At 42.4% G+C, this 25,757-nt stretch overlaps 1 protein-coding gene across 4 annotated transcripts in view; it reads right to left on the bottom strand.

Annotated features, from left to right (window-relative positions):
* Positions 1–752: 752 nt before the first annotated feature.
* LOC144263144 (uncharacterized) overlaps positions 753–25,757 on the bottom strand; it is a 50,115-nt gene continuing 25,110 nt past the window's right edge. For all 4 annotated transcript variants that reach the window (XR_013345737.1, XR_013345738.1, XR_013345739.1 and 1 more), the window contains one exon: positions 753–979. Coding sequence is in view for 1 of the 4 variants with exons in the window: in XM_077813851.1 (XP_077669977.1) it covers positions 853–979 (127 nt within the window). In the remaining 3 variants the exon portion in view is untranslated. The remainder of the gene's footprint in view (positions 980–25,757) is intronic.

Here is a 25,757-nt window from a genome sequence, read left to right as displayed (position 1 = left end):
CTCACTAAGCCAAATAACATACTGACTGGGCGTCAGCATCATGTGCAACAGCGCCTGCCAGTCTTCAGGGACCAGAGAGTACCCAGAACCTAGCCCTTCAATGAGACCACGCACATACGTGCTAGTCAGGCCGAACTCACGAATCGCTTTCTTTACCTCTCTGATCACCGAGTAGGGCAAACTGACCCAGTTTGCAACCGGGTTGCCCTGGCCATCATCCTGCCAGGTCACTGGACAGACTGAGACCAGCTCAGCCAGCTCCTCTGCTGTAAGATCTGAGCGAGTCTTCGCTGCGTGAACCATTTGTTGCCCCAGCGAAAGCCCCTGAGCAGACGCGGATGACCCTCCGGGGGGCCCCGGAGCATGGGACCCCACAGGGGGAGAGTGATCACACACCGGCTCCGGTGGGGAAGGCCAGGGAGGTGGTGGTAATAGAGGCACTGGGGGCGAAGCAGGGGGAAGGATGGCTGCAGGAGCGGACGGGGGTGGCGAGATCGGCAGCCCCTCTGTTGGTGCGGGAGAGGGCCTTTCCGAGGCGACACACTGTGTCGCATCGCTAGGAGGGGGATGGCTGCAGGAGCGGACGGGAGTGGCGAGAGCATCAGCCCCGCGAGGGAGGGCCTGTCCGAGGCGACACGCTGTATCGCGTCGCGGCAGAGGTGCCAGGCATGTAAAGCCTGCACGGGCGCCCGAGGCTCCTTGTGCAATGTCTGGCCCAATCGTTCCCAGTCCGCTAGCTTAAGGGTTCCAGCTTTAGGGTACCACGGGCACTGGGCACTCACCTCCTGTAGCAGGAGAGTGAGTTCTCGAGTGGGGCAGTCATGCTGAGCCTTACGCAGCAAATACTGTAGCTCACAGCGGTGTTGCACTTGCAAAGCAGAGCGGGAGCTTCCCATACTTACCACAATGAAAAATACTCACTGGGATCCGCGAAGCGAATGAGTGACGCATCTGAAACCCTTGCCGGGCGAGGTGAGTGCTGAGGGAATAAGTGGTCAGTATCTGTGTCAGTGATTGGGATGTGAGCAGTCAGGCATAGTGGTTAGATCACAAGTCATGTCAGGCATAGTGGTTCAATCAGGAGTCAGTAGCCAGGAATAGGAGCATAGAGTCAGAGCCAGAGCCAGAGTCAGAAGCCAGGCACCAGAGCCAAGGGTAACAGCTGGAGTCAAAAGTCAAGAATCAGCACCAAACGTCACAGCCGGGTTATATGGAGTTAGGGAAGGCAGGAGCAGGGCTGGGTCCAAGGCTGGGAACAAGCAGGCACGGGAGCTACCACAGCCATAGGCAAATACTTTGAACAGCCACTGAACTCCTGCTGCTGGGCTTAAGAGCCAGTCTGCTGACTCTTCCAGCTAATCAGGTGGCATAGCCAATCAGGCAGCCTACTACACACCAGTTGCACACTTGTGAGGTTGCCAAAGACTGGCTCTGCTGCATGCCCTGATTCCTGCCAATCTGGCCCATGGGGCTCAATACTGTCACCCTTACTCATGAAGAGTAGTAACTTCTATTGATTCATGGGATACTCATGGGGTAACATAGCTACTCATTGTGAATAAGGGTGGCAAAATCAGGCCCTTAACTTTTGTGTGCCTCAGTCACCCCATCTATAAAATGAGGCTAACAGAACACCTTTACAAATTGCTTTGAATTCCTCAGACTTAAGGTACTATGTGGTCTGGTTTGTAAGTATATTATACCTTCACTGAGTAGACTCTTATCCTTTGAACATCCTCGTTGATTTCAGCTGAAAGAAAGTGGGACTCCATGCAGAGTAAGGTTCTATTTAAATGTGCAAAAATTAGACCAAAGAGATTAAGTGACTTGCTCAAGGTCACACAGAGTCAATGGCAGAGCTGGGACTAGAAGCAGGAGTCCCTTGATCTAAGCACTAGATGCTCTCCTTCCCTTTGAAGTTCATTTTTTGTTGGATTAATTTTCTTTTTCTTGACTGTGGAGTGAAGTCATACTGCTGAAGTTTCTTCAGTGTACAATCCCACCTAAGAAGTTGTAGCCTATTTACAATATGCTTTACACCAAAATAATGGAACTTTGCAACACAAATGACAATAGCATTAAGAGACACAGAAAGAAATGCCTTGGTTGGGATTTACAACTATCCTAAATTGTTATATACAAGTCAGTTTCAGAATAAACATGTCAACTTTTATCTATTAATAACTGTTGACTATTAAAAGGTGTCACAGCTGCTGGTAGCTTGCATGTTGCAAACATGCTTCCTCCTTTCATTGAGAAACTGTTCTAGATAAGAACATGTGGCAGATTATTCTGTTTCTCCTGTTCCTTCATCCTTTCTATTATTGATCTCAGCCTGTAGCCTTCATCTCTTTATAGCATTTCACAAGATCCTCTATGTGATGCAGAATTTCCACTTTACATGGAATAAACTACCCCATGACAATCCTCGAGGGACAAAATTCTCATCAGTTGACAACACTTAAACGTGAGACGCAGAATGGAGAAAACTAATACAGCTTCTGTCTTATTTTCACAGCTGGATTCTTACGATTTTTTGGCCTCAGTGTGTTAGACATTAACAGGCCTGATTTTTGTTTCAGAGTTTAAGCTTCACTTTGCTTTTTATTCCCACTGCCTGATGACTACCATCTTTCATCACACTATGAAAGTTTACCAGTCACAAATCTCCATAATATGGAACCTTTACAATGCTTTGATTTACATTAATCTGGTCTACCAACAAATGGACTCACCTGTTTTATTCTGACAAACCTGATTTATGTTGACTTTTGCACTGCATTTTCTTTATTGGGTTTCTGCCTTTGTGTCAGCTGGATGATGCTCTTTTGTGCGCTCTCTTTTCTTCTTTTTTTTGCAGGGAGGTATTTTGGAGGGTATTTTTAAATTGGTGCCTACTCCTGCCCCACTGATGTTAATGGAAGATTTGCCATTAACTTCACTAAGAACAGGATGAAATCCTTTATTATTTTTCTAAAATACTAATGGCTTAATTCTGCTCCCATTTACACTGGTGTAAATCAGAAATAACTCTACTGAACTAATTTATTGGAATTACACAGTGTAAAACTGGTGCATTAGAGAAAATCAGTGCCTAATTATTCTAAAACATTTTTGGGGTAAACACAGGTGTTAAGTGGAGAGAATAGGATTAGCACTCTACTCATAAACCACGTTCACAATCCCAGCATGCAACACTGGTCACACCCACCTTGTCAGGCACTCTTATGTTTATTAGAGATATACCAAGTCTTGCAAACTGAACTTATGTAAGTAGTCCTATAGAAGTCTAAGATGAGCAGGATTTGGCCCATGGCATATTATGAAAACAAACAGTTGAACGCAGCACACATTAATTTCATACATGAAGTGGTGAGTGGAGAATGTATATACCCAAAAGTATAAAAAATAAAGTTTTTTAAAGAATCAAATAAATGTAACAAATGAGTATTTTTATGGTAAAGAATTCTACTGTTTTAAACATTACAACAGGATATGTAGAAGATAAAACATTATATGGAGGGGGAAAAATACAGGTTTTAATGTTTTCATTTGTTAAAAATTGGTGCAACTAATATTCATTGTCCACTGCTTGTAAATATAAAATAAAACATTTGCATTTTTTTAGCTTCTCCATATACAGTCTTCCCTTCCTGTTTCCCACTATAGATATCACTGAGCCTCTAAACACTTTCCTGTGCCCTGTTGTCTGGCTCTGCTCCATGCCCATAGTCCCCTCCCTTGCACAGTTCATATCCCATCTCACCAGCCCTTCCCATATGCACATTGATAAAAGACCCAAGCTAGCTTGATTCTGCTGAACATTTCACTCAGAAGTCATGTGGCATCAGCGGTTGGTTAGTGTGAGTAAGGCCTGCAATACTGTGTACTGTCTGCTTCTCTTTCCCTCCATGGGCATTTGTACACCCCCACCCACATCACCAAATGCCTTTCCTGGAATGGCTTATAATGGGTTAGTGCCTTGTTTTTTCTGCACATTAGTTCATCCTCTATCCATCTCATTGCTAAATTAACTGGGTCTCAGTAAAGTGACCTGGAGTAGAGTCCCAACAGACACACTTTTCCCCTCCTCAGTTGTGCAATTGTGGAAAAGTAGAATTATTCATTGGCATCTTTTATATCAGAAGAGAACTTGGTCTGTCAAGTAGCTGTCACAGAATTGCTGCTGCAGTTAGAATCTATTGTGCCTGGAGACAGCTGGCAAAGCCTATTTTCCTATGTGCCCCTCTCTCCAAATTTCACTTTGGTCTGTACCCTTCAATAACAGGAGCTCAGCATTTTATCACCATAATTGAAATGTCCTCTGTTGACTATCTGACTCCTTTCTCTTTTTCCTGTGTCTCTTCGCCACATAGCCATTTATCTGTCTAGTTCTTAAATAAAAATCTAGGCATTCTTTACTCGAGGGCACTTGATACAGGTGAGTGATTAGTTGCTAGGTGCTCTTTCATAACACGTTGCTGCCAGTTAGCAAAAGTATCAAATCCCTTCTCTTCTAGCCTATTGCTGACTGGATTTAATCCAACCGGTGATGAAGATGTTTAGTTTCTACCAAGAGCCAGCATCTTCTCAATTAATGTTATCATTCCTGCACTCTCCTTATGCCGGAAACTCCCTCCTTATGCTGTGCCCCAAAGATCTTCCTTAAAATGCACTTCTGCAAAGCCTATCAGATTGAATCCACTTCAGAACTGAAAGTTATGTTACATATATTAAAAAGACATTTACATCAGCAGGCTCATACTGGGCTGTTGGACAACGGGGCATTTGCTTGGAGGGCCTGTCTCAGGAATGTACTACAGAACTGGTGCACAGCCCTTCTACGTAAGGGCAACAGAAAGTTGCACCTCTGCTGGTACAGCACAGATAATGTCCCAACTCTTCTCTCCTGTTAATGGTAAAACCAAAACTAACTGGGGTCCTCCTTCCCACCTCCCTGCCAACTGTGGATGGCAACAAGCCTTGAGCAATTCTGCCTCCCTCCCCCGCTTCTGCTGCTGTAGCTGAGGGGCCGGACATGCCGGCCACTTCTGGGAGCAGTACAGAGCCAGGGCAAGCAGGGAGCCTGCCTTAGCCCCACTGCACTGCCAGCTGGGAGCAGCCTGAGGTAAGTGCCACCCGGCTGAAGCCTGCACCCTAACCCCCTCCCAGACTCCGTCCCCCAAACCCTCTACTCCATCCCTGAGCCCCCTGGTGTACCCAAACTCCCACCCGGAGCCTGCACCCCCTCCTGCACCCTAATCCCTCCGCCCCAGGTCAGAACCCCTTCCCAAACCCTCTCTCTCAGCGCTCACACCCTGCACCCACTCCCACATCCCAACCCCCTACCTCAGCGCCCCCCTGCACACCAAACCTTTCATCCCGAGCCCCCCGCCCAGAGCCCGCAACCCCACTGGAGCCCTCACCCCTTCCTGGACCCCTGCCCCAGCCCTGAGCCCGCTCCCGCGCACCAAACCCCTTGGCCCCAGCCAGGAGTCCCCTCCCGCACCCTGAACCCCTCATTTCTGGCCTCACCCCAGAGCCCACACACCCCCAACCGCCTGCCCCAGCCTAGTGAAAGTGAGTGGGGGTGGACAAGAGTGAGCAACAGCGGGAGAGGGGCAGGAGTGAGTGGGGGATGGGACCTCAGAGAAGGGGTGGGATAGAGGCAGGGCAGGGGCGGGGCAATTAGAAAGTTGGCAACCCTCAGTGGATGAGGCACAAATACCACAAACGTGCATGGGTGCCTGATACCAGTGTAGAAAAGAGTGAGGCAAAGAACTGGCAGGGACCCTTTAGAATTAAGACAGGTAAGGGAGGGAGTTCACAGAAGCCTCTGTTCCCAATAGCATGGTGCACACACTTTCCTAGAGCTGGGTGACTGACTAGTGAAGTACAGAAAAACCTGCAGCTTGTGATCTGTCATGGCAGAGGGATGCTAATGTTGATGGTAGCAGAAGAAAAGCAGTTCTTCCAAGAACCTTGTGAGCGCTGTTGGAGGAACAGTTCATAGGCACTTTTCAGGCACAGCCAGCAAAGACTATGAACAAGTTTTCAATCAATGATTTATTGAGAAGCAACTTCGATAAAAAGGGCTGTAGTGCACTTCAGAGGGAGAGGAAAGACTGCTGTTCTCTCAAGTTAGAATAAAGTTCTACCTACATGCAATTGGATAGTGAACAGGGCACATTTCTGCTTGGCTGATAAAGACGGCCCAAGGTACATTTGTGGGAAAAAGAGCCGTTAGCTGTGGCTAATGAAGAAGTGAGGGTGTTGTGGTCAGGTAAGGTCCTTGCCTCAGGCACCTAGAAGAGAAGGTTAAACTTCTTCCCACACGGCGTAGAGATGGTATAGGGCTTAAATTCACTAGACCAGTGGTACTTGGATGGGAAGGTAGAAAGTTTTGGCTTAGCGCCTTGAGTAAAATCCTTCTGCAGTGTCGTCAGTAGTCTGGGTCCCGCTCCCGGGGGAAAAGGGGTGTGCACCAGAAACGATAGTCATAACTCACAGGACTAAGAAAATATTATCAGAAAGAGTATTACACATCAGGACAAGATGTCATGCTACCATTTTAGGTGACTGTTTCTTTATGCATTTTTGATTTTGAGAGATGGAGATTTTCCAGTTTGCTAAATTTTCAGGAAAATAACAAGCCTTGTAAAGGTTTCAGAGCAGAGATTTTAAAACCAAAGCACATAAGTGTAACAAATACTATTTTATTAGGTTGACCCCACCTTTTATCTATAACACCACCTATGTTGCTCATCATAAAACTGCTTCAAAGAAAAGAAAGAACAGTTCATAAATCAGAAACCTTAGAGAACCTAAAACATGTATAAAAAGAGGTTGTAATTCTGAGGGTAAGTGTGCCATCTAGTGTTTGAAACTGTTCATTAAGAGGGGGAAAAAACCTTAAAATACTAATTTTACAAAAATGACTAATGAACTACTGATCATCCTGTGTCTGTTAGGCATGTTATTGTTTGACTGATGATATTAGTCACTAAAGTTAGACATAGGACTAAATTTAGCCATCATTTCCACTATCCTAAACCAGTGTCGAAAGCTCCCAACAATGGAAAGTCAGGGGAAGTTTATCTCTCCACAAAACTGTCAGTGGAGGAAGGGGAATGCTCTGCAAAAGACGAGCACTGGCCAACAGGCTCTTAGGCTGATTTAATAGTTACTGTAAATCATCTTAAGACAGCCTTCCCCACCAGTGAGAGCACCATTTCTATTGTCAAGGAGAATTGTGTGGATCTAAACATATAAGTTAGAACTGAAGTCTTTGCTCAAAGCTAGATTTTCTTCCGCCCTCATTGCACCCCCCCAGGTAGAACTTGCAGGAGTGGGCTAAGGGAAAGGAAATCTCTGTAATACTTCTTAGGGCTCCCTGAAACCAGTGGGGAACCATGCATCCCCAGTTTTGCCAACTCTATCTTATCACTAGTCTTGCAACTTTTCAGTGTCTTTCTTAAAGCACCAGCTCAGTTCCTGGAATCAATAGATTGGTAGAGAATCTTGACTTTCATTTTAAAAAAAAGCAAGTTTCTACTCCTCATGTTTTCAGAGAAAACTTGAAAATGAGAAACAAGCACAACCTAAAGGCTTAGAAACCAGGAGGCAAAAATAAAGAACCCACAATTTATTGCTTTTTTTAAAATCTCATGACTTTTAACAGTCTTATAATTCGAGAGGACTGACATGATTTTTAAATGCTTGGGATTGACATTACTGCATCCCCCACTAACCCTACCCACACTTAACAAGGAGCCACCAATTCCCTGTCCCGCCCCTGCCAAACTCCTCCCCCTTGGATTCCAACCCTATGAAATAGCCTCTGCAGGGTCCTACAAAGCAGCACAGATAATGCTATGGAGGCAGTTGTCTCACACGCCCCACCCCACCTCTTTTCCACACAGGACGGGTAAGATCTGAACACAGAGGATTTGCAACGGATTGCGCAGGGGAGCATGATCTGGCACTCAGTAATTAATTGTGTGCCAAGGGGAGTTTTGAGTAAAGGACCAAATAAAGACTTTCGGATTTGCCCCTGGATGACAGCTGCAACTTTTACTAAACATAAGGTTCTGTTTGCCATATTTAAAAAAAGTGTTCATTCATGAAAGGTTGTTTCCCTTGTTCGGTTGCACATTTATCTGTGCAATGCTTTTTAAGATTATTATTTGTTATATCATTGACAACTAGAGCTCGTTGAATAGCCAAAAAATGGATTAGCAAATATTTTCATAGATAAAAGTAACATTCATTTCACTATGTTTAGTAGTGTGGCGGGAGCAGTACCCCATTTGGGCCCTTCTAGGTGCCTTGACAGGGATGGGGAGAAGAAATCTCTACCTCCAGTGGCCACTCTAGCAGGGCTCCAGCCCACCAGCTAATTGTCCCTTCAGTCTTATCCCCATTTGAGGGGGTTGTAGGTGTAGGGTGACCAGATGTCCTGATTTTATAGGGACAGTCCCTATATTTGGGCCTTTGTCTTATATAGGCACCTATTACCTCCCACCCCTGTCCCGATTTTTCACACTTGTTGTCTGGTCACCTATGTAGGTGCTCAGCCTCAAAAAGTCCCAAAACAAAAAGCAAACCCAACTCAATACTTGGGTCATCCCCTCCAGTCTTCCAGTGGGGTACCCAGTCATTCCATTCAGGCTTGTCTCCCAAACAGTCTCTCACATATGAGTTGCTCATTCCTGGAGTCCAACTGCTCCTCCTTTCCCCATTGGCTGCTCCAGTTAGTGCAACTCTGCAAACAAATTTCCCCTCAGGCAGAGAAGAGCTCGTCCTCCTTCTTGGCCAGCCAGCCAACAACTGAGCTATTTTGTCTCCTTTTATTCCCCCTCAAGTATACCAGGACAGGGCTAGCTGCGCCTATAGGCTCTCCTTAACCCCTTTCTCAGATGGTCTGTGGCCATTACACTATGGTTCATGGGATCATGTTCCTGTAGAACATTTGGGTAGGCATGGAAATATTCATAAGTCCTGAATGTTCCACAGATTTTAACACAAATGATTATTCATCTGAAAATTTGCATTCAGAGTTCACTATTCATTAAGCTATTTAAAAATTTCAGTCAACCAGTCAGGGAGTAGAGGAGACATGGTGTAACTTAGGTGAAAAACTACAAAGAGTGAATAGTGTAATTGAACAATTCATGAAGAACTCAGTCTGAAAATTATTCTTCCAAAATATTGACTCTACACACACACACACACACACAAACAGTCTAAGAACTTTAGGCTTAGTTCACAAACATTTTACTAACCCAAAAAGGAACTTAAATAATGATGTATACTTCAACTATCTCTGGTCAAAACTTACTATCGCAAACAAACCTTTTTTTAAAAGGTTGTTTTTAAAAAGTTTTTCTCAGGATTTTTGGCATTAGGATATTTTTCCATTTCACTTTTGCAGCTTGTTAGTCTGACCTCTGAGACATCATTCCAACTCACCACTGTGATGGACGTGTTTTCATTTTGACCGCTCTCCAGTCCAAAATATATTTCCATTAATGCCAATTTTGGAATATTTTGAAGCTTGACACATTTGGAACTTAATTCTAATTCAGTAAACTAAAATACCTCCTAAAGTGGCTGCAAATTATTAGCTATAGCTTTTTTCTACTTCTCACTTTCTCCTTACACAGATTTAGCTTTTCTTCCTGAATGTGCCAGTGTTGATTTCAGATAGGAATCAGCAGCAGTCATAAAGATGCAGTTCTCTTACAGTATGTACTTGACTCTCCTCTTACAGTGATGCAAATCACTTTAACTTTAATGACTTCAACTGAAGTCAATGGAGCTACTCTAGTGGAAAACTGGTGAAAATGTGAAGAGAATCAGGCCTTTTCTCATTATACTTCCATCTCTACACTATTATCCATGTTGTCCACCTCATAGCCAATGTCTTCACAATCCTTGTTGCCTCAATCACTAATTTCAGCTCATTTAAATCCCTCCTTAAAGATTCGCCCCTTTTATATTATCCATAAGAAGTGAGTTGTCCTATTTTAAAATGAAATGATAAATGTAATGGAAACAAGAAGTTGTGCACATGCCAAAAGTGAATGACTATGATATTATCATTGTAACCGCTGATCTCTACCCATTCCCCATCTATTGTATGTTACTTTTTTTTGTTGCATCACATCTAAAAGTAGACTGTAAATTTTGGGGGGCAGGGCCTATGACATGTCTTTCCGTTTGTTCTGTATAGTGCCTAGCACATTTTTTGTCCCCTAATAATGCAGGAAAGTGTAACATTTGAGCAGGACTGAAAGCAAGACAGGTATTCAGTAACCACAGACATAAAAGAGGCTGTCCACAAAAACTATACTGACAATATTACCATAGGCACTTCTAATGCTCTCATCATCTGGATATGGATGTACTTACTAAAAATAAAAATTAAAACTAGAGCTGGTTGCAACATGGGAAGGTGGGGAAATTAATGAACATTTTATCATGACTTATCCTGTTTTTTGTTTTGTTTTGTTTTAATTTTGAAGTTCAAAATTTTGTTGAAATTTTAAAAAATTTGACTAGCTCTAGTCAGGACCTTGCATCAAGTTTGTTTAAAAAGTCTTTGCTTTTGACCAGGTCTATATTTACCTGCTTTTAAGTATATTTCTTATCACCATCACCTTTTTTTCATCCTGAGTTATTGGGGGAAGGCTTTCATGGAGAGCAGTTTCTTACTGTGCCCTGAAAATTGTCCTGTTAGAGTTCACTTAGATTTCCTCACTGGGGTTTTGTGGCAAATACCCTGTACTCAGAGTTTGAGACTGGGCCCTTGCCAGCTTTAGCAATCCCATTGAGGCCCATTGTTTCAGTGGGCATAGATCAAATGTGTACTGCCTTTGATTAAAGAAAGAACAGGATGTAACCAGAGGTTTTGAAGAGTATTCTTATATTTTAGCCATTCAAAAACTGGCTGACAATCCTTGGGTGAAGATCGTGGCAGTTAATCTACCCTTTGGTTCTGTAGATATGCGGCTGATTTTAGATTCTACCAGTGTTGAATAAGGTTTAAAATTGTACAGGGTTTTTATGAGTTTATTAGAATAAACTTTATCAGCCTTCCTTTTATTAGGTCACTGCATAAGGCTCTGACCAAATTCAGGAAAAAACGCTTTCACTGGCCCAGAAATTCAGTACTTCTAGGTTATAGTCTCAGCTCTGCTACTCACTTGCTATGTGACCATCATCCAGTTATTCAGTCCTAGATTTTTTTAAGAAATAAGTGCAGAAAGATATCCTCCTAAACCCATAATTTTAAAAAGACTGAAATAAATGGGATTTCTATCAGTAGGAGGGCCTGAGTGCTCAGCGCTTTTAAAAACTGGGGCACTTAAATAAGTGCCTGTAGCCTGGTGCAGTCCCAGAGCATGCCCTGTCATAGCATAGTATGGCAGTCCTTCCTGGTTCCCTCAGTAAGTCATTCACAGCACAGAGAAGAAAAATAGCATTGAATAACATTCCCCCTTTGGGGTCTAATTTATGACTTTACAGAATGCAGTCCTCCTTGGCCTTTCAGGCCCAAACTCTTCCTTCTTGGGGTTTCCAATTCACTCTCGTTCCAGGACTTCAGGTCCCAGCTCTCACCAAATCCCCTTGTTCTCTCTGAGTCAGAATACTCTGCCAGTCCTCCTCCTAAACTCTCTGGACAGTTCTTTCTATAGGCCTCTGTAGTGGGATGGCTGCCCCACTCCTATACTAGAGGGGGCTCCAGCAGGCCAGAAAGGCTGTGTGGGTGGGCGGCCAATCAGAGAAGGCCTGCTAGGGAGCCAATAAGAGGTTGAGTAAGAGATAGCCAATCAGAGCCAGGCTCAGCCCTATATAAAGGCTGCCCAGGAAGGGAACAGGGAGTCTCTCCCAGGCCTTCAGAGGGTGGAGGTCTGTCTGTCTCTTGTGTGAGGGAACTAGCACCAGGGACAGTGCAGCGTGGGGGAGGTGAGGGGAGCAGACGGAACTCCAGCCTGGTATCTGCCAGGCTGCAGGCCCTGAGGGAAGGGCTGGGTCGGGCTGGTGCAAAGGGGATGAAGGTGAAGCGACCAAGGGAGAGAGGTGGACAAGGGGAGAGAAGGAGGGCAGGAAGGCTGCTGCCAAAGGGTCCCTGTGTTGGGACCCAGAGTAGAGGGTGGGCCTGGGTCTCCCTCTTGCACATATGCCCAGCCGTTGGATGTGGTGATAGTGGACTGCACCAGACCTCTGGCAAAAGGGGTTAGACTTTGGGCTGTGGTTGGCTGCTGTGGCTGGGCAAAGTGAAAGACTGCTGATAACCCCCCCCCCCCCCGAAGGGAGTGAATGAGGACTAGAGGGCACTGCTGGAGGGCAGTGTCTTGAAGAGGATGCTGCAAGAAGGGAGCAACATGGGTCCAGGTGCCAAGAGAGAGTGAGATGGAGGGGACACCACCAGTGGAGGGTGCTTCACACTGGACTGAGCTAATGCCCTGATGAGTTGGCAGAAGGTGCTGTGGTGGTGAGTCACAGCCTCCTTCTGCCTTAGTCCTTGACCTCGCAAACTTCTTCCCCTTGATTCAAGGGCTACACAGCCCTTCTTTCTGGGCAAGGCTGTGATTAAGACAGGTTTCTTCAGCTCACCAGCATCCAGGTTCTTGTTCTGCTTCGTTCTCCCAGAACACAGCTCCTTCTAAACAAGTGAGTTCTGCCAGTCACACTGCAGCCCCTGGCTTTTCTGAAGGGTCCTTTTTTAGGTCTCCTAAACTCCTTTCCCATAGTTCAGGGTCTCCACATCCCTCCTTCCTGGGCCTGTCTACAATTCAGGTAGCTTTTCCGCTCTCACAAGCATCCAGGTTCTGATACCACTCCAAGGTGCCTGCCTTGCTCCATCAGGTTACAAACAACTGCCCTTTAGTTCTGGGTCTATGCTGTAATTCATAGCAAGCTTCCTCAACATCCAGCATCAGGTCCTCATACCAGAGAACCTCTCTCCTGACTCTACTTCCTACAGTTTTCACTCTCCAGCCCATTGGCCTGGGAGTCACTTAACTCCTGGATTCCTTTCCCTGTTCTAGGATCTACTACAGGAGCCTATGGCAGCTGCTAAACATGGGCATGGAAGACTAGCTTTAGGAAGTTATTTTTAAAAAATCTAGGCATTAAGCCTTTCAGTTTGCTTATCTGTAAGATGAGCATAAAAAAACAGGGTTTTGAAATATAATTTACTTGCAAAGTGCTTTGAAATTTTAAAATACAGGAGACTATGTGAGAACAAAGTAACAATGAATGGATATCAGATATGACTTAAACAAGCCTAAAAGTTTGTACCAAGAAAGTAAAGGTGTAATTTGACCTATCAGTTCTAACATAATACCCATGTTTCAAGTCAAGAGAGAAAAGAGACATTCTTTTGAACACACAGACTAGACACTTTGAAATGAAAAAGCTCATTTCATTCAATTAAAATCAAAGCAGAGACATTAAACTTTAATTGTCTCACTACAAAACATGTTTTTGTTCATTTTAATACATGAGTAAATTTGTCACAGCCTGCAAAATGATATTTTTTTAACATAGCATTTGGAGAATAGTGCAGTCCTTGGCTTGGGAGGAGGTAGAGCAAAAAAATGTTGACTTTCTATTCAAGGTTGTTCTAAAAACCACTCATAAGACTGCATCTGAGGCTGAATGTAATTGGAAACACTGGGAGGCACTGAGTTTGCAACGAGACCCTCTTGATTCCAAAAAATACTACTTTAAGGTAAGCTAGGAAAGCAGCTACACTAATTGAAATAGTCAACCCCATTCTCCTACTGGAGGGGAGGCCAAATCGGTTCCTGAGTGGATTGGAAGTTTTCGTGTATCCATTTCTCAGCAGTGGTCCAGTTCTGAGTTCAGTTCTTCAACAAGCTTGAATGCTAAGGTCATGTAGGTGGTGCAGAACAATTTGCAATGTACTCCTGGCAAACATTCTTTGAAGCAAACTACAGCAGGACAGTTCCTAGAGCAGCATGGCTCGTGTCCAAAGCAGGCTTTGCAGAGTTTGATGTACAATATGGATATATGAGGATATACAAGGAATGACCTATCTCCTTCCCCCACCCCCTCAATTTCACTACCGCTAATCACAGAAAATCCATTTGCAGTGGATATTAATGTAGGTGTAACAGATATAACCTACCAGGAGCAGTTTTCTTAAAATGAAGCTGTAAGGGGGAGGATCTTGGAAATCAAGTCTAACTGTGCAGCTTCATGCATCCTGCTGAAAGGTGACTTGGAAAGATGTAGCTGAGGACACCAAAAGAAAACATGATACTCTTCCCTTTTATGAATTTGAGGTTTGTGAAAGATGCTAGTGGCAGAAGTCTGAAACCCTCTTTTTATCCAAAGAATAGGTACAGTACAAGATCAGAACAAGACTCTTCACAGTGCCCTGCCAACATCCCTTAACATTTTACTGGAGGGATCATAGCAAGTTTTAGAAAGTAGCTCCTTCTCCATGCCATTCAGCAGCTGCAAGCAAGGTTGCCAGTTGCTGCAAAATATAGCAATGTATTTTGTAGTGGGACTTGTCCACTAGACACAAAACTAAGACCTTGTAACAGCTATCTGATGGTAGTAACCAAAGGTTATCATCAACATACGCCTATAAAGAATTTGGCCCTAACTCCATTGAAATCCTGGAGTTCTGTGAGCAGAGAATTTTACTGGTAGACTGGATTCACAGTGATCTAAAAGCAAAAAGCTTTATATAGCCTGTTACCAGCCTTTCCACACAAATATTTTCATTAAACATGTGACTTCCTGAGCTAGATTTATTCACAATTTCTATTTTCATGTAATGACCCTTGTTCATGCAACAACATTTTCAATGTAACTATGAAATTTCAAAATCACATATTTAAATACCCAGAATCTCATCTGGTTGCCATTTTATGTATGGATCCTTTAAGAGTATGTGTTTAGAAGCATAATCCACTTTTTCCTGTAAAAAAAACAAACAAAAAAACCTCTGAAGCTCCTCTTCCTTCATTTCCTCTATTTTGATAAGAGTGCTTCATGTCCACTTGATTACGTTCATGCTTAATGGCATTGCAATGAAAGAAATGACACCTTACAGAATTAGGACCAGAGTAGCATCCCTTGGAGGCTGAATTGCAGATCATTATTTCTGCTGACACTGTGCAGCTGTTGCTGAATTTTTCTCTAGGAGCAACTTCGATTTCTATTTTTTTTGCACCACAGAAGTCTTTAGTGGGAACAGAAAGGCATGGCTTGTTTGAGCTGTGATGTAACACCCGCTGACAGGTGGGTTTCAGGGAACTCTCTGGGGCCATGGCCTCTTTAGTGGTTTCACCACTCTAAACTCAATTACAGTGGAGTTTCACGCTCCATAGCAAACTCCAGTCCTTTTTTGATAAAAACTCTACAAAGTAAATAAGTCATGATGATGATATGGGTCTACCATTTAATATTCATTGAAGTACATATGTTTGGAAATTGGAAGCAGAGTTTAATCCATTTTCATATTTATATCAACATGAAGCTTTAAGAAGGGTATCTCCCCTTTTCTCAGAGAATCTTGTCAATTTCTGGTCTGACAAGATAAATAAAGATGTACAAGTCTGACTCTGAATATAAGGAGAGGACCCAAGGAGATTTGAAACAAATATTGAAGTATGCATCTTGAATCTGTTTATTTTCAAGTGGGAGCAGATTTCTTGCTTCTGGCTGTAGTTTGTGTTACTGGAATATCACAAAGTACTTTTAAGACTTGGTAATTCTTTATAGCATTTGCACAATTTGATTTAATCTGTCTCTTACTGGATACTGCATTGGTGGAAGAACATAATGTTAAAAACACAGCCTTTGAAGAATGGCTGTCAAATTAAGGACCAATTTCTGCTCTCATTTACACTGGTATTAAATTAGCATAACTTCCTTGTTTTCAACTGGGTAACTCAGTATTTACTCTATTGTAACTGCTAAGACTTTGGCCCTTAGTATAACAGCCAAAAGACTGTAAATTTTCTATACTATAGAAATAAATTTTAACCCACTCCCCCAAACCCCTCTCCTCCCCCAAATCCCCAGGTACTTTCACAAAATAACTAAAACAAAATGGTAAGGTAATTTCTGTCAGTTATTTAAAAACCTCTCTAATTTAGAAGCTCATAAAGCATTAAATTTAGATAATCATATTATAATATCAGGCAATAAAGTGACAAATGAGATACAGCGAAGTTTTCTTTGTCCCTGAGTGTTCTATTTCAGATCACTTAAACATAAATGAACCTGGTAAAAAAGAGTTAACATAATGATGTAGTCTTTTATTTGACTGAATGCTTAAGCATGGTGGTATGGCTGATGGCATCTTGTTTAATAATGCAGCACACAGCTTCCTAAGGGGACAGGGCTTGATTTGAAAACTGAATATGGTGCACTCTAAATTTTCTTCCCTGAGGAAGGCTGACTAACTGATAAGTGCCATGAGCTAGCATGGGGACTGATTCTGTCAAATCAAGCTCAAATAGAAGGCACAATGTAGAATCTTCTCAAGTCTTAGTGAGGTAATTTGAGCAGACATTTGTGACATTAGACAGTGCATCAGCTATGGAATGCTGTAAAAGTTCACTGTCTTACTACAAGGTGGTCTTTAGATGACAGGATAAAGAAATCAGTGCAAATTTGTTAATGTAACAACTTGGAAAAGCATGCGAAAAAGTCACTCTATTGGGATATGTGGTAAAACGCATAAGGAAGCAATGGCCATTTGTATACACTTGTGAAACCTTTATTAGAATTTCATGTAAAGGGTATAACAAAAATGGAAGGGGAATACAATAAATACAATTTCTAGTTTTACACTAAATTAATATCACCGGATACCAGTTCACCCCCAACCCCATTTTTCCTGAGCTAGACAAATCCAGTAGACAGCTGGAGCAGGCTTAGAGTCTCAAGACTGAAAGTTCATCTTCCTTCCTAACGTGTGATTCCTCTAATCCCATTATTTAGCTATTTTTTTTTCTGTTGTGGGTTAAGCAGTAATTCTTTAGTAACTACAGTTCTAATCTTGAGCCCCAAACCTTCTGTCCTGAAGTCACTGGACAGTTCATCTGAAAAGTGATAGAGGATCAGGCTTTTCACTGAGAACATAGGATGGGGACCATAATGAATCTTTCATTTCAATAGTTTTAATCAACATATTCATCATGTTGCATAACTGGAATATCATGCCAGGTTTTAGGGCTAGAGATTGTGAGGTGCTTAAATCAAGATTTCAACAAGAGTTAAACCAGTCACTTAGTACCTTGCAGAAGCAGCTCAGAACATTTCTAGTTCATTTCCTTTGGTTTAGGCACGTGCTCTGACACTTTTCTTGGTACTATTAATGTTGAATTGTGTTTGGCTCAAAGTGGAACTTACATCTCTGAGCTTAGCTTCATCCCTCCACACAGTGATATTTTTATGATTGAAGAAGCATGTGTATCTCTCTTCTTGCACAACTCACATGTATCTTTTCATTTACAGCTCATTTTATCTGTAGGTGTGTGGAATTCTTTAACACCATTTTTACAGGTGAGGGCTCTGAGAGAAAGTGGCATGATGATACAATCAGGCCAGTGTACGGGGATGGGGGTGGGGTGGGGTGGGAGGCCAGTGGACTAGACCCTTCAAGATACCTTCTAGCCCTCCATTTCTATGATTCTCGATAAGACTACTGGTGCAGTATAAATGAGTACTTTAATAAATCTTACATTTAAGAACTGTGGTTTGGAATTTCAAAAGCACCCAGCAGCAGCCTTACTCTGCTTACCCTGATGTCAGTGGTACTGTATTACCTTTCATCCCCTCAACAGTGTAGGTCCAGATCCTCAGGCCCTTTGTGCTGCAGAAGTGGCACAAAGAGGCAGGAATACTGCCGTAGTGTGGTACTTGGGGACTCTTCTTGCATAGGCCCATCTCCAGTCTTAACTCTTGGAACTTTAAAACTTTTACAAACCTGTGCTATGCAACTATGTCTATTCCTCACGCCTCTGATGCTTCTGATTTCCCAAGGAAAAGAATGACGAGATCGCATATTCCCTTTAAGAGCAAGGTAGAGCCCTGCTTCCAGGCCACCAGTTTAGCCACTCATCTTAACAGCAGCTGGTTACCTTGGTGTAGGGCCACATGCATACAAATATGCTAAAAAACAAAGAAGTGATCAGCTAGTTGAGTAAGGCCATTAAAAATCTAGCCTGAAAAGCCTTCAGTACTGATGTTCTTAGATAGCAAATTAACATGCAAGGAGAGTAGCTTAATGAACCAAGATAAAGTGAGTCACTTCACATAAGGAAATCTATATTAATGATGTACTGCAAAACACTTTTTTTTATATATATTCCTTTGCTTTCATTTCACTGAACTCATGAGAAGAGTTCAGTTGTCAAAGCATTTTCAAGATTCCCATGGATTCAGCAATTGAATTATTATCACAATTGAATTGTGCGATTGAATTATTGCTCTTAGAAAAACTACAATTAATACCTTCATCATAACAAAAGACCCTTATTGAAACTGACAAAGATCATGAAATCTGATAAATAGCCTTCTTAATCTTTAAAGAGAATTAAACTGCTAACATGTTAAAACATGATCTTCAAAATAAGTCTTGTTAATAGTGAGTGTTCTTTACTCTCAAAGTTTGTTCTCTTACTGAAGTATTTGCTAAAGGGTAGGAGCACTGAAGTGCAGCAGTAGGTAATAATCAAAAGACAATATTGTATTTAAGGACAGTTCAAGCAAATATGGGGACATCTACAAATCCATTTGATTCCATACATTATCAGGCCAGAAGGGACCATTGTGATCATCTAGTCTGACCTTCTGTATAACAAATCATAGAACTTTCCTGAATTAATTCCTCTTTGAACTAGAAACCATTTAGAAAAAATCCACCAGATTCTTCTGTCATTTATACTAGAATTAATTCAAAAGTAACTCCACTGAAGTCATAGATATGTAAATGTAAAACCAGAATTAAGCCTTCAGGGTCTACCTCACTCACTCATTTGATAACAAAGGGTTCTTCAATCTAGCAAACAAAGGTATAACAAGATCCAGTGATGGAAAGAGAAGCCAGGCAAATTCAGACAAGAAATAAGTCTCAAGTCTTTAACAGTGAGGATAAGTAGCCATTGGAACAACATACCAAGGGTTATGGTGAATTCTCATCATTGAAATGTTTTCAACTGAAGACTGGCTTTTTTTCTAAATGGGTTGCTCTAGTTCAGATCTCTTACTGCAAGGGTCACTAGACTGTGGACTCTTTTGTTGTGGATTTTTCTCTCTTGGTGAAGCCATTTCATGTTAATTAAATATTAATTCAGCCAGAGACTGTCTAGTCCAGTAGTTAGGACGCCCACCTGAGAGGTGGGGGATCCCTGTTCAAATCCCTCCTTATCCAGCAGAGAGAGGAACTGAACCACAGTCTTTCACATCCTGGGTTAGTACACTAACTACTGAGCTCAAGGTTAGAAGGGAGGCTGCTCCTACCTCCACCCTGGCAGGCGAGTGCGTAGAGTTAGGTGGCTTCTGAGCAAGTCTATCAGATCAGGCCCTACAGGCAAGAGAGGTGGTGGAAATGCCTTTCCCCTGGTTTCAGGATCCCACTGGGGGATAGACATATGATAGGCTAAGCCCTAGCCACCTAGAGTTAGGGAACAGAGCACATGCCCGGAGTCAAAAACTTAGAACTTCTATAGTGAAAATTTAGGTGCCGAGTGAGTTAGAAGCCTACAGAATTAGGCTGCAACAAAGAGAGGGTTTTGTGGACTGCAGTGGCACCTAAAATTGGGACTTAGGCGCCTAAGTATCTTTGTGGTTCTGGCCCTTATTCAATACCATGAGATTCTGGATCATGAGCACAGAATATCACAACAGCCTTTCAACATCCCATGCCCTGGGGGTTGCAGCATTGTGTGAACCTGCTGGGAAGTCTACACCTCCAGAACAAAAGTCTGCAATGGCCCAATGTTTAAGACCCTAAATTTTCCTGTGCCTGAAAGGCTGGTGGAATAAATGATTAAATGGACATTGACCTTATTGAAACCCGTACTCTGTAAAATGTATTCTGATAAGCAGGGAAAGTATGGAAGTAAGTCAGACCTGACTGTAAACAGGCCCCTATTCATACTTTTCTAATTCACTGTCTTTGAGTAATGCATAACACAGTGTTGATGCATGAGAAGATCAATGCTAAATGTTCAAATTTAAAGATAAACATGACATTTAAGGTTGGTCATTCAGATTTACAGCTCTAGTGAAAAATCAAGCACTGTATTACCAGAGTGCTGCAAGACAGAATATAAATCATCCCATGACCATATATTTGAGTGTCCAATGTCTTTTAGTGACATTTGAAAGTTCACAGTAGGACAGTGATATTGTTAGTGTTCCATTTGTGAAGTCTACATGTAAATATTTCTTTGTAAATGGGTTACTTTGTCCCATTGGAAATGTGTCTAGCTCAAATAAGCGACATTATAAATTATGAAAAATATGAATTATTAAACCATAAAATAAGCAATTAAGGCACAATAAGACACATTTGTAAAAGACAAATTTATCATTTGTTTGGGAAAGTTGCAGAATATATTAAATATGAAGATGAATGAAAAAACCCTCTAGTATGATTGCAGAGTAGAAAATCTCACATAGTTCAGATAGAATTTTAAGGCTCCAAAGCTATAAGTGCTAAATACCTTTATGTAGAATGGCTAGATTCACCCCTGTGAATACCATTCCCATAAGTGTAGCTGTGCCAGAGCAGGAATACACCCCTAGGGTATGGTAGGCAACAGTGTCAATGCTACCCTTCACAAGGAAAGGGCTGCTTTGAACCCTGGCTACTTCAAATTCTATTCTAGGCCCTACACTGGCCAATTCTGGCTTTGTCTGAGCATGGAATTGCAGGCTCCTGATGCTGCTGTGATTCAGGCTATGCCTAAGGCTACGTTTTAGTCACGGGTATTTTTAGTAAAAGTCATCATGGGCAGTAAACAAAAATTCACAGCCCATGACCTGTCCATGATTTGTACTATATACCCTACTAAATCTGGGGTGCTCTGGGGCAGGATTGCAGCTGAGGAGTGCTGGGGTGCTCTGGGGGGGGGGGTGCAGTGGCGTGCAGCCTGAGACCACCGCTGTTGCTGGGAGGGAGGGGCAGCATGCAACAGTACATGGCCTGCGACCCCTGCTGCTGCTGTGGGAAGAATCATAAAATATCAGGGTTGGAAGGGACCTCAGGAGGTCATCTAGTCCAACCCCCTGCTCAAAGCAGGACCAATCCCCAAATAAATCAGGGGAGACAGGGGTGTGGTAGCCCAAGACCCCCGCTACTGCTGGGGGTGTGGCCTGAGACTGCCCCAGCAGTGGCTGGTGCAGCTGGCCCAGCGGCTGCCCAAGCTGCTTGGGCAGCCCCAGGCCAGACTCACCAGCTGCTGCAGAAGTCACGGAGGTCCTAGAATCCATGACTTCTGTGACCTCCCTGACAGACTCGCAGCCTTAGCTATGCCTACACTTAAAATGCTACTGCAGCTGTGTTACACCATTTAGCACTTCAGTGTAGACCCTACAGTGATGGGAGGGGATCTCCCCTCGCTGAAGGTAATCTATCTCCCTGAGAGGTGGTAGTTGGGTTGCTGTGTACACCAGGGGCTAGGTCAGCTTAACTATGTCTCTCAGGGGTGTAGATTTTTCACAGCTGAGGGATGTAGCTATGCTGACGTGGCTTTTCAGCATAGACCAGCTCTTAGCTTTGTGAGGACTTTCCTTCACAGGAGACCTGGATAGAAGCCGATAGAACCTAGGTGATGAATGTAACCAAGGGTATGTCTACACTACCCCAGTGGGGGTAGATTTATCGCATCTAGTCTAGACGTGATAAATCGATCCCCGAATGCTCTCCTGTCGACTCCTGTACTCCAGCGCCACAACAGGCGCAGGCAGAGTCGATGGGGGAGCGGCAGCAGTCGACTCACCGTAGTGAAGATACCGCGGTGAGTAGATCTAAGTACGTTGACTTCACCTATGTTAGTCACCTAGCTGAAGTTGAGTAACTTAGATCGATCCCCCCCCACTGTAGACCAGGGCTCAGTAAGGCCCTGATCCTGCAATCTGAACTGAATGTGTAGATATCCACTGAAGTCAATAGGGCTCCACGTCCATGTAGGGATCTGTCCACACAGATCAGCTGGCAGGCTTAGGGCCTAACCTTCTCAGATCTGAGAGAGATTGTTTATGGTGGACTCTATTATGTGGTTCTTTTCTCTTCTGAGGACTGTTTATTGTTCAGACAGATTGTAAGACCCTTTAATATCTCAGAAATTGTCTTTCCTCACCTTTTGTTTCTGTCCATTTAAATTAAAACAACTGAAGACCAACGGTAAGGAGAAAATATTTGTATTGCTTTTCATCTATCACACAAAGATTATGTTGTAAGTGTAAGAATATATGGGGCTTTTTTTAACAGTGCTCTGACCAGTTAAGATAATACATGCAAGATGCAATTTTTTACATGTGGATGCAAATTTTTAACAGTGAGGGTAATTAACCATTTGAACATATTAAATTCACCATAACTTTTAGCCTTTTAATTGAGATTGGATGACTTTCTAAAAGATATGCTTTAGTTCAACCACAAGTTATCAGCATGACTCACAGTGTGAAATTCTGTGGCCTGTGTTATGCAGGAGGTCAGACCACATGATCATAATGATCCCTTCTGGACTTAAACTTTATGAAACCTAAAGTGAGATTTTTGGAAGATGTCCTAAATCTGCACTTAAACTACTGAACTACAGTGTTTCTATCACTTCTCAAACATAGGAGGAGGCTGCAGAAGTTGCACTAACCCTGTAATAAGTTTTTCATGTTGCTTTCAGCTATTGATTTGATGACACTGTGGGTGGTTTTAGAGAATTCTCAAATTGGGTATTGAAGAATTGAGGCATACCAAAATAAAAATAAAAATCAGTGATTCCTCTTGAAAATCTGACTTTAATAACTCTGTGCTTCAGTATTCCCATTTATAAAATGTGGACAATGCTTGCCTACATTACCAAGACATTGTGAAGCTAAATTTATTATTGTTTGTAAAGTGCATTTACAGCCTCAAATGGAAAGGGCTATAGAAATGCAAATCAGAAGTGCAAGAGTCTCCTGTAGCTATTCTCCTCAGACAATTGTTCATCTGGGAAGACTGATGTACTACTCTTGCATTTATATAAAAAGGAATACTGATTTAAAAAAAATACAAAGAAAGCTGCTTATTGCCTTTAATTGCTAAATAATATGATGCCCTCACAAAACTCAATTTTTGCAAACAATAAGAAATTAAATTGAAACAACAACAGTTACAGCTACAGTGGGCCTCTACTAAGATGTGCCTGAACAGAATACTTTCATCACATTGGCATTGGTTACTTTATCACAGGACCACATGTTGTTGTCTACTCTTCTTGGCAGTAAAATATGTATAAGCTTGTAAAGGTTATTTTTTTTTAAATGCACAAGTTACAGAAAAGAAAAATACATAGCACAAGACATTATCTGCTGGCTTTTTATTTCTGATATCTAGGTTTGAATTCTGTTTACAGAATCATAGATATGTAGGGTTAGAAGTCATCTAGTCCAGACCCCTGTTCTGAGCCAGGACCAAGTAAACCTAAACCATCCCTGACAGGTGATTGTGCAACCTGTTCTTAAAAACTTCCAGTGATTGAGATTCTTTACAACCTCCCTTGGAAGCCTATTCCAGAGCTTAACTACCCTTATAGTTAGAAAGATTTCCTAATATATAAGCTTAAAGCTTCCTTGCTGCATACTTATTACCTCTGGTTCTAGCTTAGCGGACATGGAGAACAATGGATCCCCCACCTCTTTATAATAGCCCTTAACATATTTGAAGACTTATCAGGTCCTTCCTCAGTTTTTTCTCTCAAGACTAAACATGCCCAGTTTTTTTAATCTTTCCTCACAGGTCAGGTTTTCTAACTCTTTCATCATTTTTGTTGCCTCTGCTGGACTCTCTCCAATTTGTCCACATCTTTCCTAAACTGTGGCACCCAGAATTGGACACAGTACTCCAGATGAGGCCTTACCACTGCCAAGTTCAGGGGACAATTACCTCCCATGTCTTACGACACTCCTGTTAATACACCCCAGAATAATATTAGCCTTTGGTGCAACCACATCAAATTGTTGACTCATACTCCATTTGTGATCCACTATAACCCCCACGTCCTTTTCAGTAGTACTGCCACCTAGCTAGTTATTCCTTATTTTGTACTTGTGCATTTAATTTTTCCTTTGTAAGTGAGATATTTTGTACTTCCTCCTTTTTTTTAATTTCATCTTATTGATTTCAGACCAATTCTCCAATTTGTCTAGGTCATTTTAAATTCTAATCCCAGCCTCCAAAGTGCTTGCAACACCTCCCAGCTTGCTGTCATCTGCACATTTAATAATCATCCCATCCACTCCATTATCCAAGTCATTAATGAAAACATTGAACAGAATCAGATTCAGGACTGACCCGTGGGAGATACGTCCTCCCAGTTTGACAGTGAACCATTGATAACTATTCTTTGAGTATGGTATTTCAACCAGTTGTGTACCCACATTATAGTAATTTAATCTACTAGACCACATTTCTCTATTTTGTTTATGAGAATGTCATGTGGGACTGTGTTAAAAGTCTAGCTAACATCAAGATATAGCATGGCTACTGCTCCCCCCATCCACTATGTAACTTGCATTGGCAATAGTTTATAGAGTAGACATGGCCTTTGTCTATTTCTGGCTATTCCTTCTTTCACATTACCCTGCACACCTGTCAACCTTTTCATTGATGTTCACCAAGTGCTTTCACTCTGTTTCAAAAAGTCTCTTGAAGAACCATCTGTTCCAGAAAGTATACCAGCTATAGACCCCACTTTTTTGTTTGTTCGGTATTGTACTGACTCATACCAAAAGGTTTTATGACCTCTGGGGCAGGGACACTGTTTCTATCCATTATACCATGCCATGAACTTCCTTAGTGCTATATACATAAATAATGCTCTCCTGCATAATAATGTATTAAAGTTAAGCCACATCTAGCTATTGCTGTTTGAAATAAAAAGAGAAAAACAGTATACTTAAGATCAAAGATTAATCATCTTAATCTGATATTTATTGAAATGACCTACAATACTAGTCATTGTTGACAAGAGGACTGGATAACTCATTATCTATCACCTTTAGATTAATGCTTAAGATCTGGTCCAGGTTTAGTATGGACTAGAAATGGGTCTAAGTCAGTGTTGCAATCTAGACTTGAATTCACATTTAAAATTTTGGGGTGTTCCAGTTCAGGCTCCCTGTAGAGCAGTAGGACCAAACTGAAAAGTTCACATCCATACCACGTCAGGATCCAGAGCTAGAGCTTCCCCATGGTTCAGAGCTGGTGGTTTTGGATCCAATGTTCCAGGCCAGGCTTTTCTCTAGGCGTAACCAAAATAGTAGCCCCAGTACATTTCCTACTGGGTATGTATCTATGCCATAAAAAAGAAGCCTGTCTTCTCTCCACATGCCTCTTCTTCCCTCAATTTGGTGCCTACCTTGGCAAACTGAGAAATGCCACAAACTGGCATAGAGGCTGAAGTAAGTCTTCCCCTTAGAAATGGTCTCCAGAGCAAGGTTGAGGCACATTGGCAGAGAAACTCACTCGAAGGGCCAACTTTGAAAAA

Source organism: Eretmochelys imbricata, chromosome 3 (genome assembly GCF_965152235.1).
Source record: "Eretmochelys imbricata isolate rEreImb1 chromosome 3, rEreImb1.hap1, whole genome shotgun sequence".
Taxonomy (NCBI): Eukaryota; Metazoa; Chordata; order Testudines; family Cheloniidae; genus Eretmochelys; species Eretmochelys imbricata.
The sequence above is the reverse complement of the archived record's forward strand: the minus strand, read 5'-3'. Positions and strand labels throughout refer to the sequence as shown.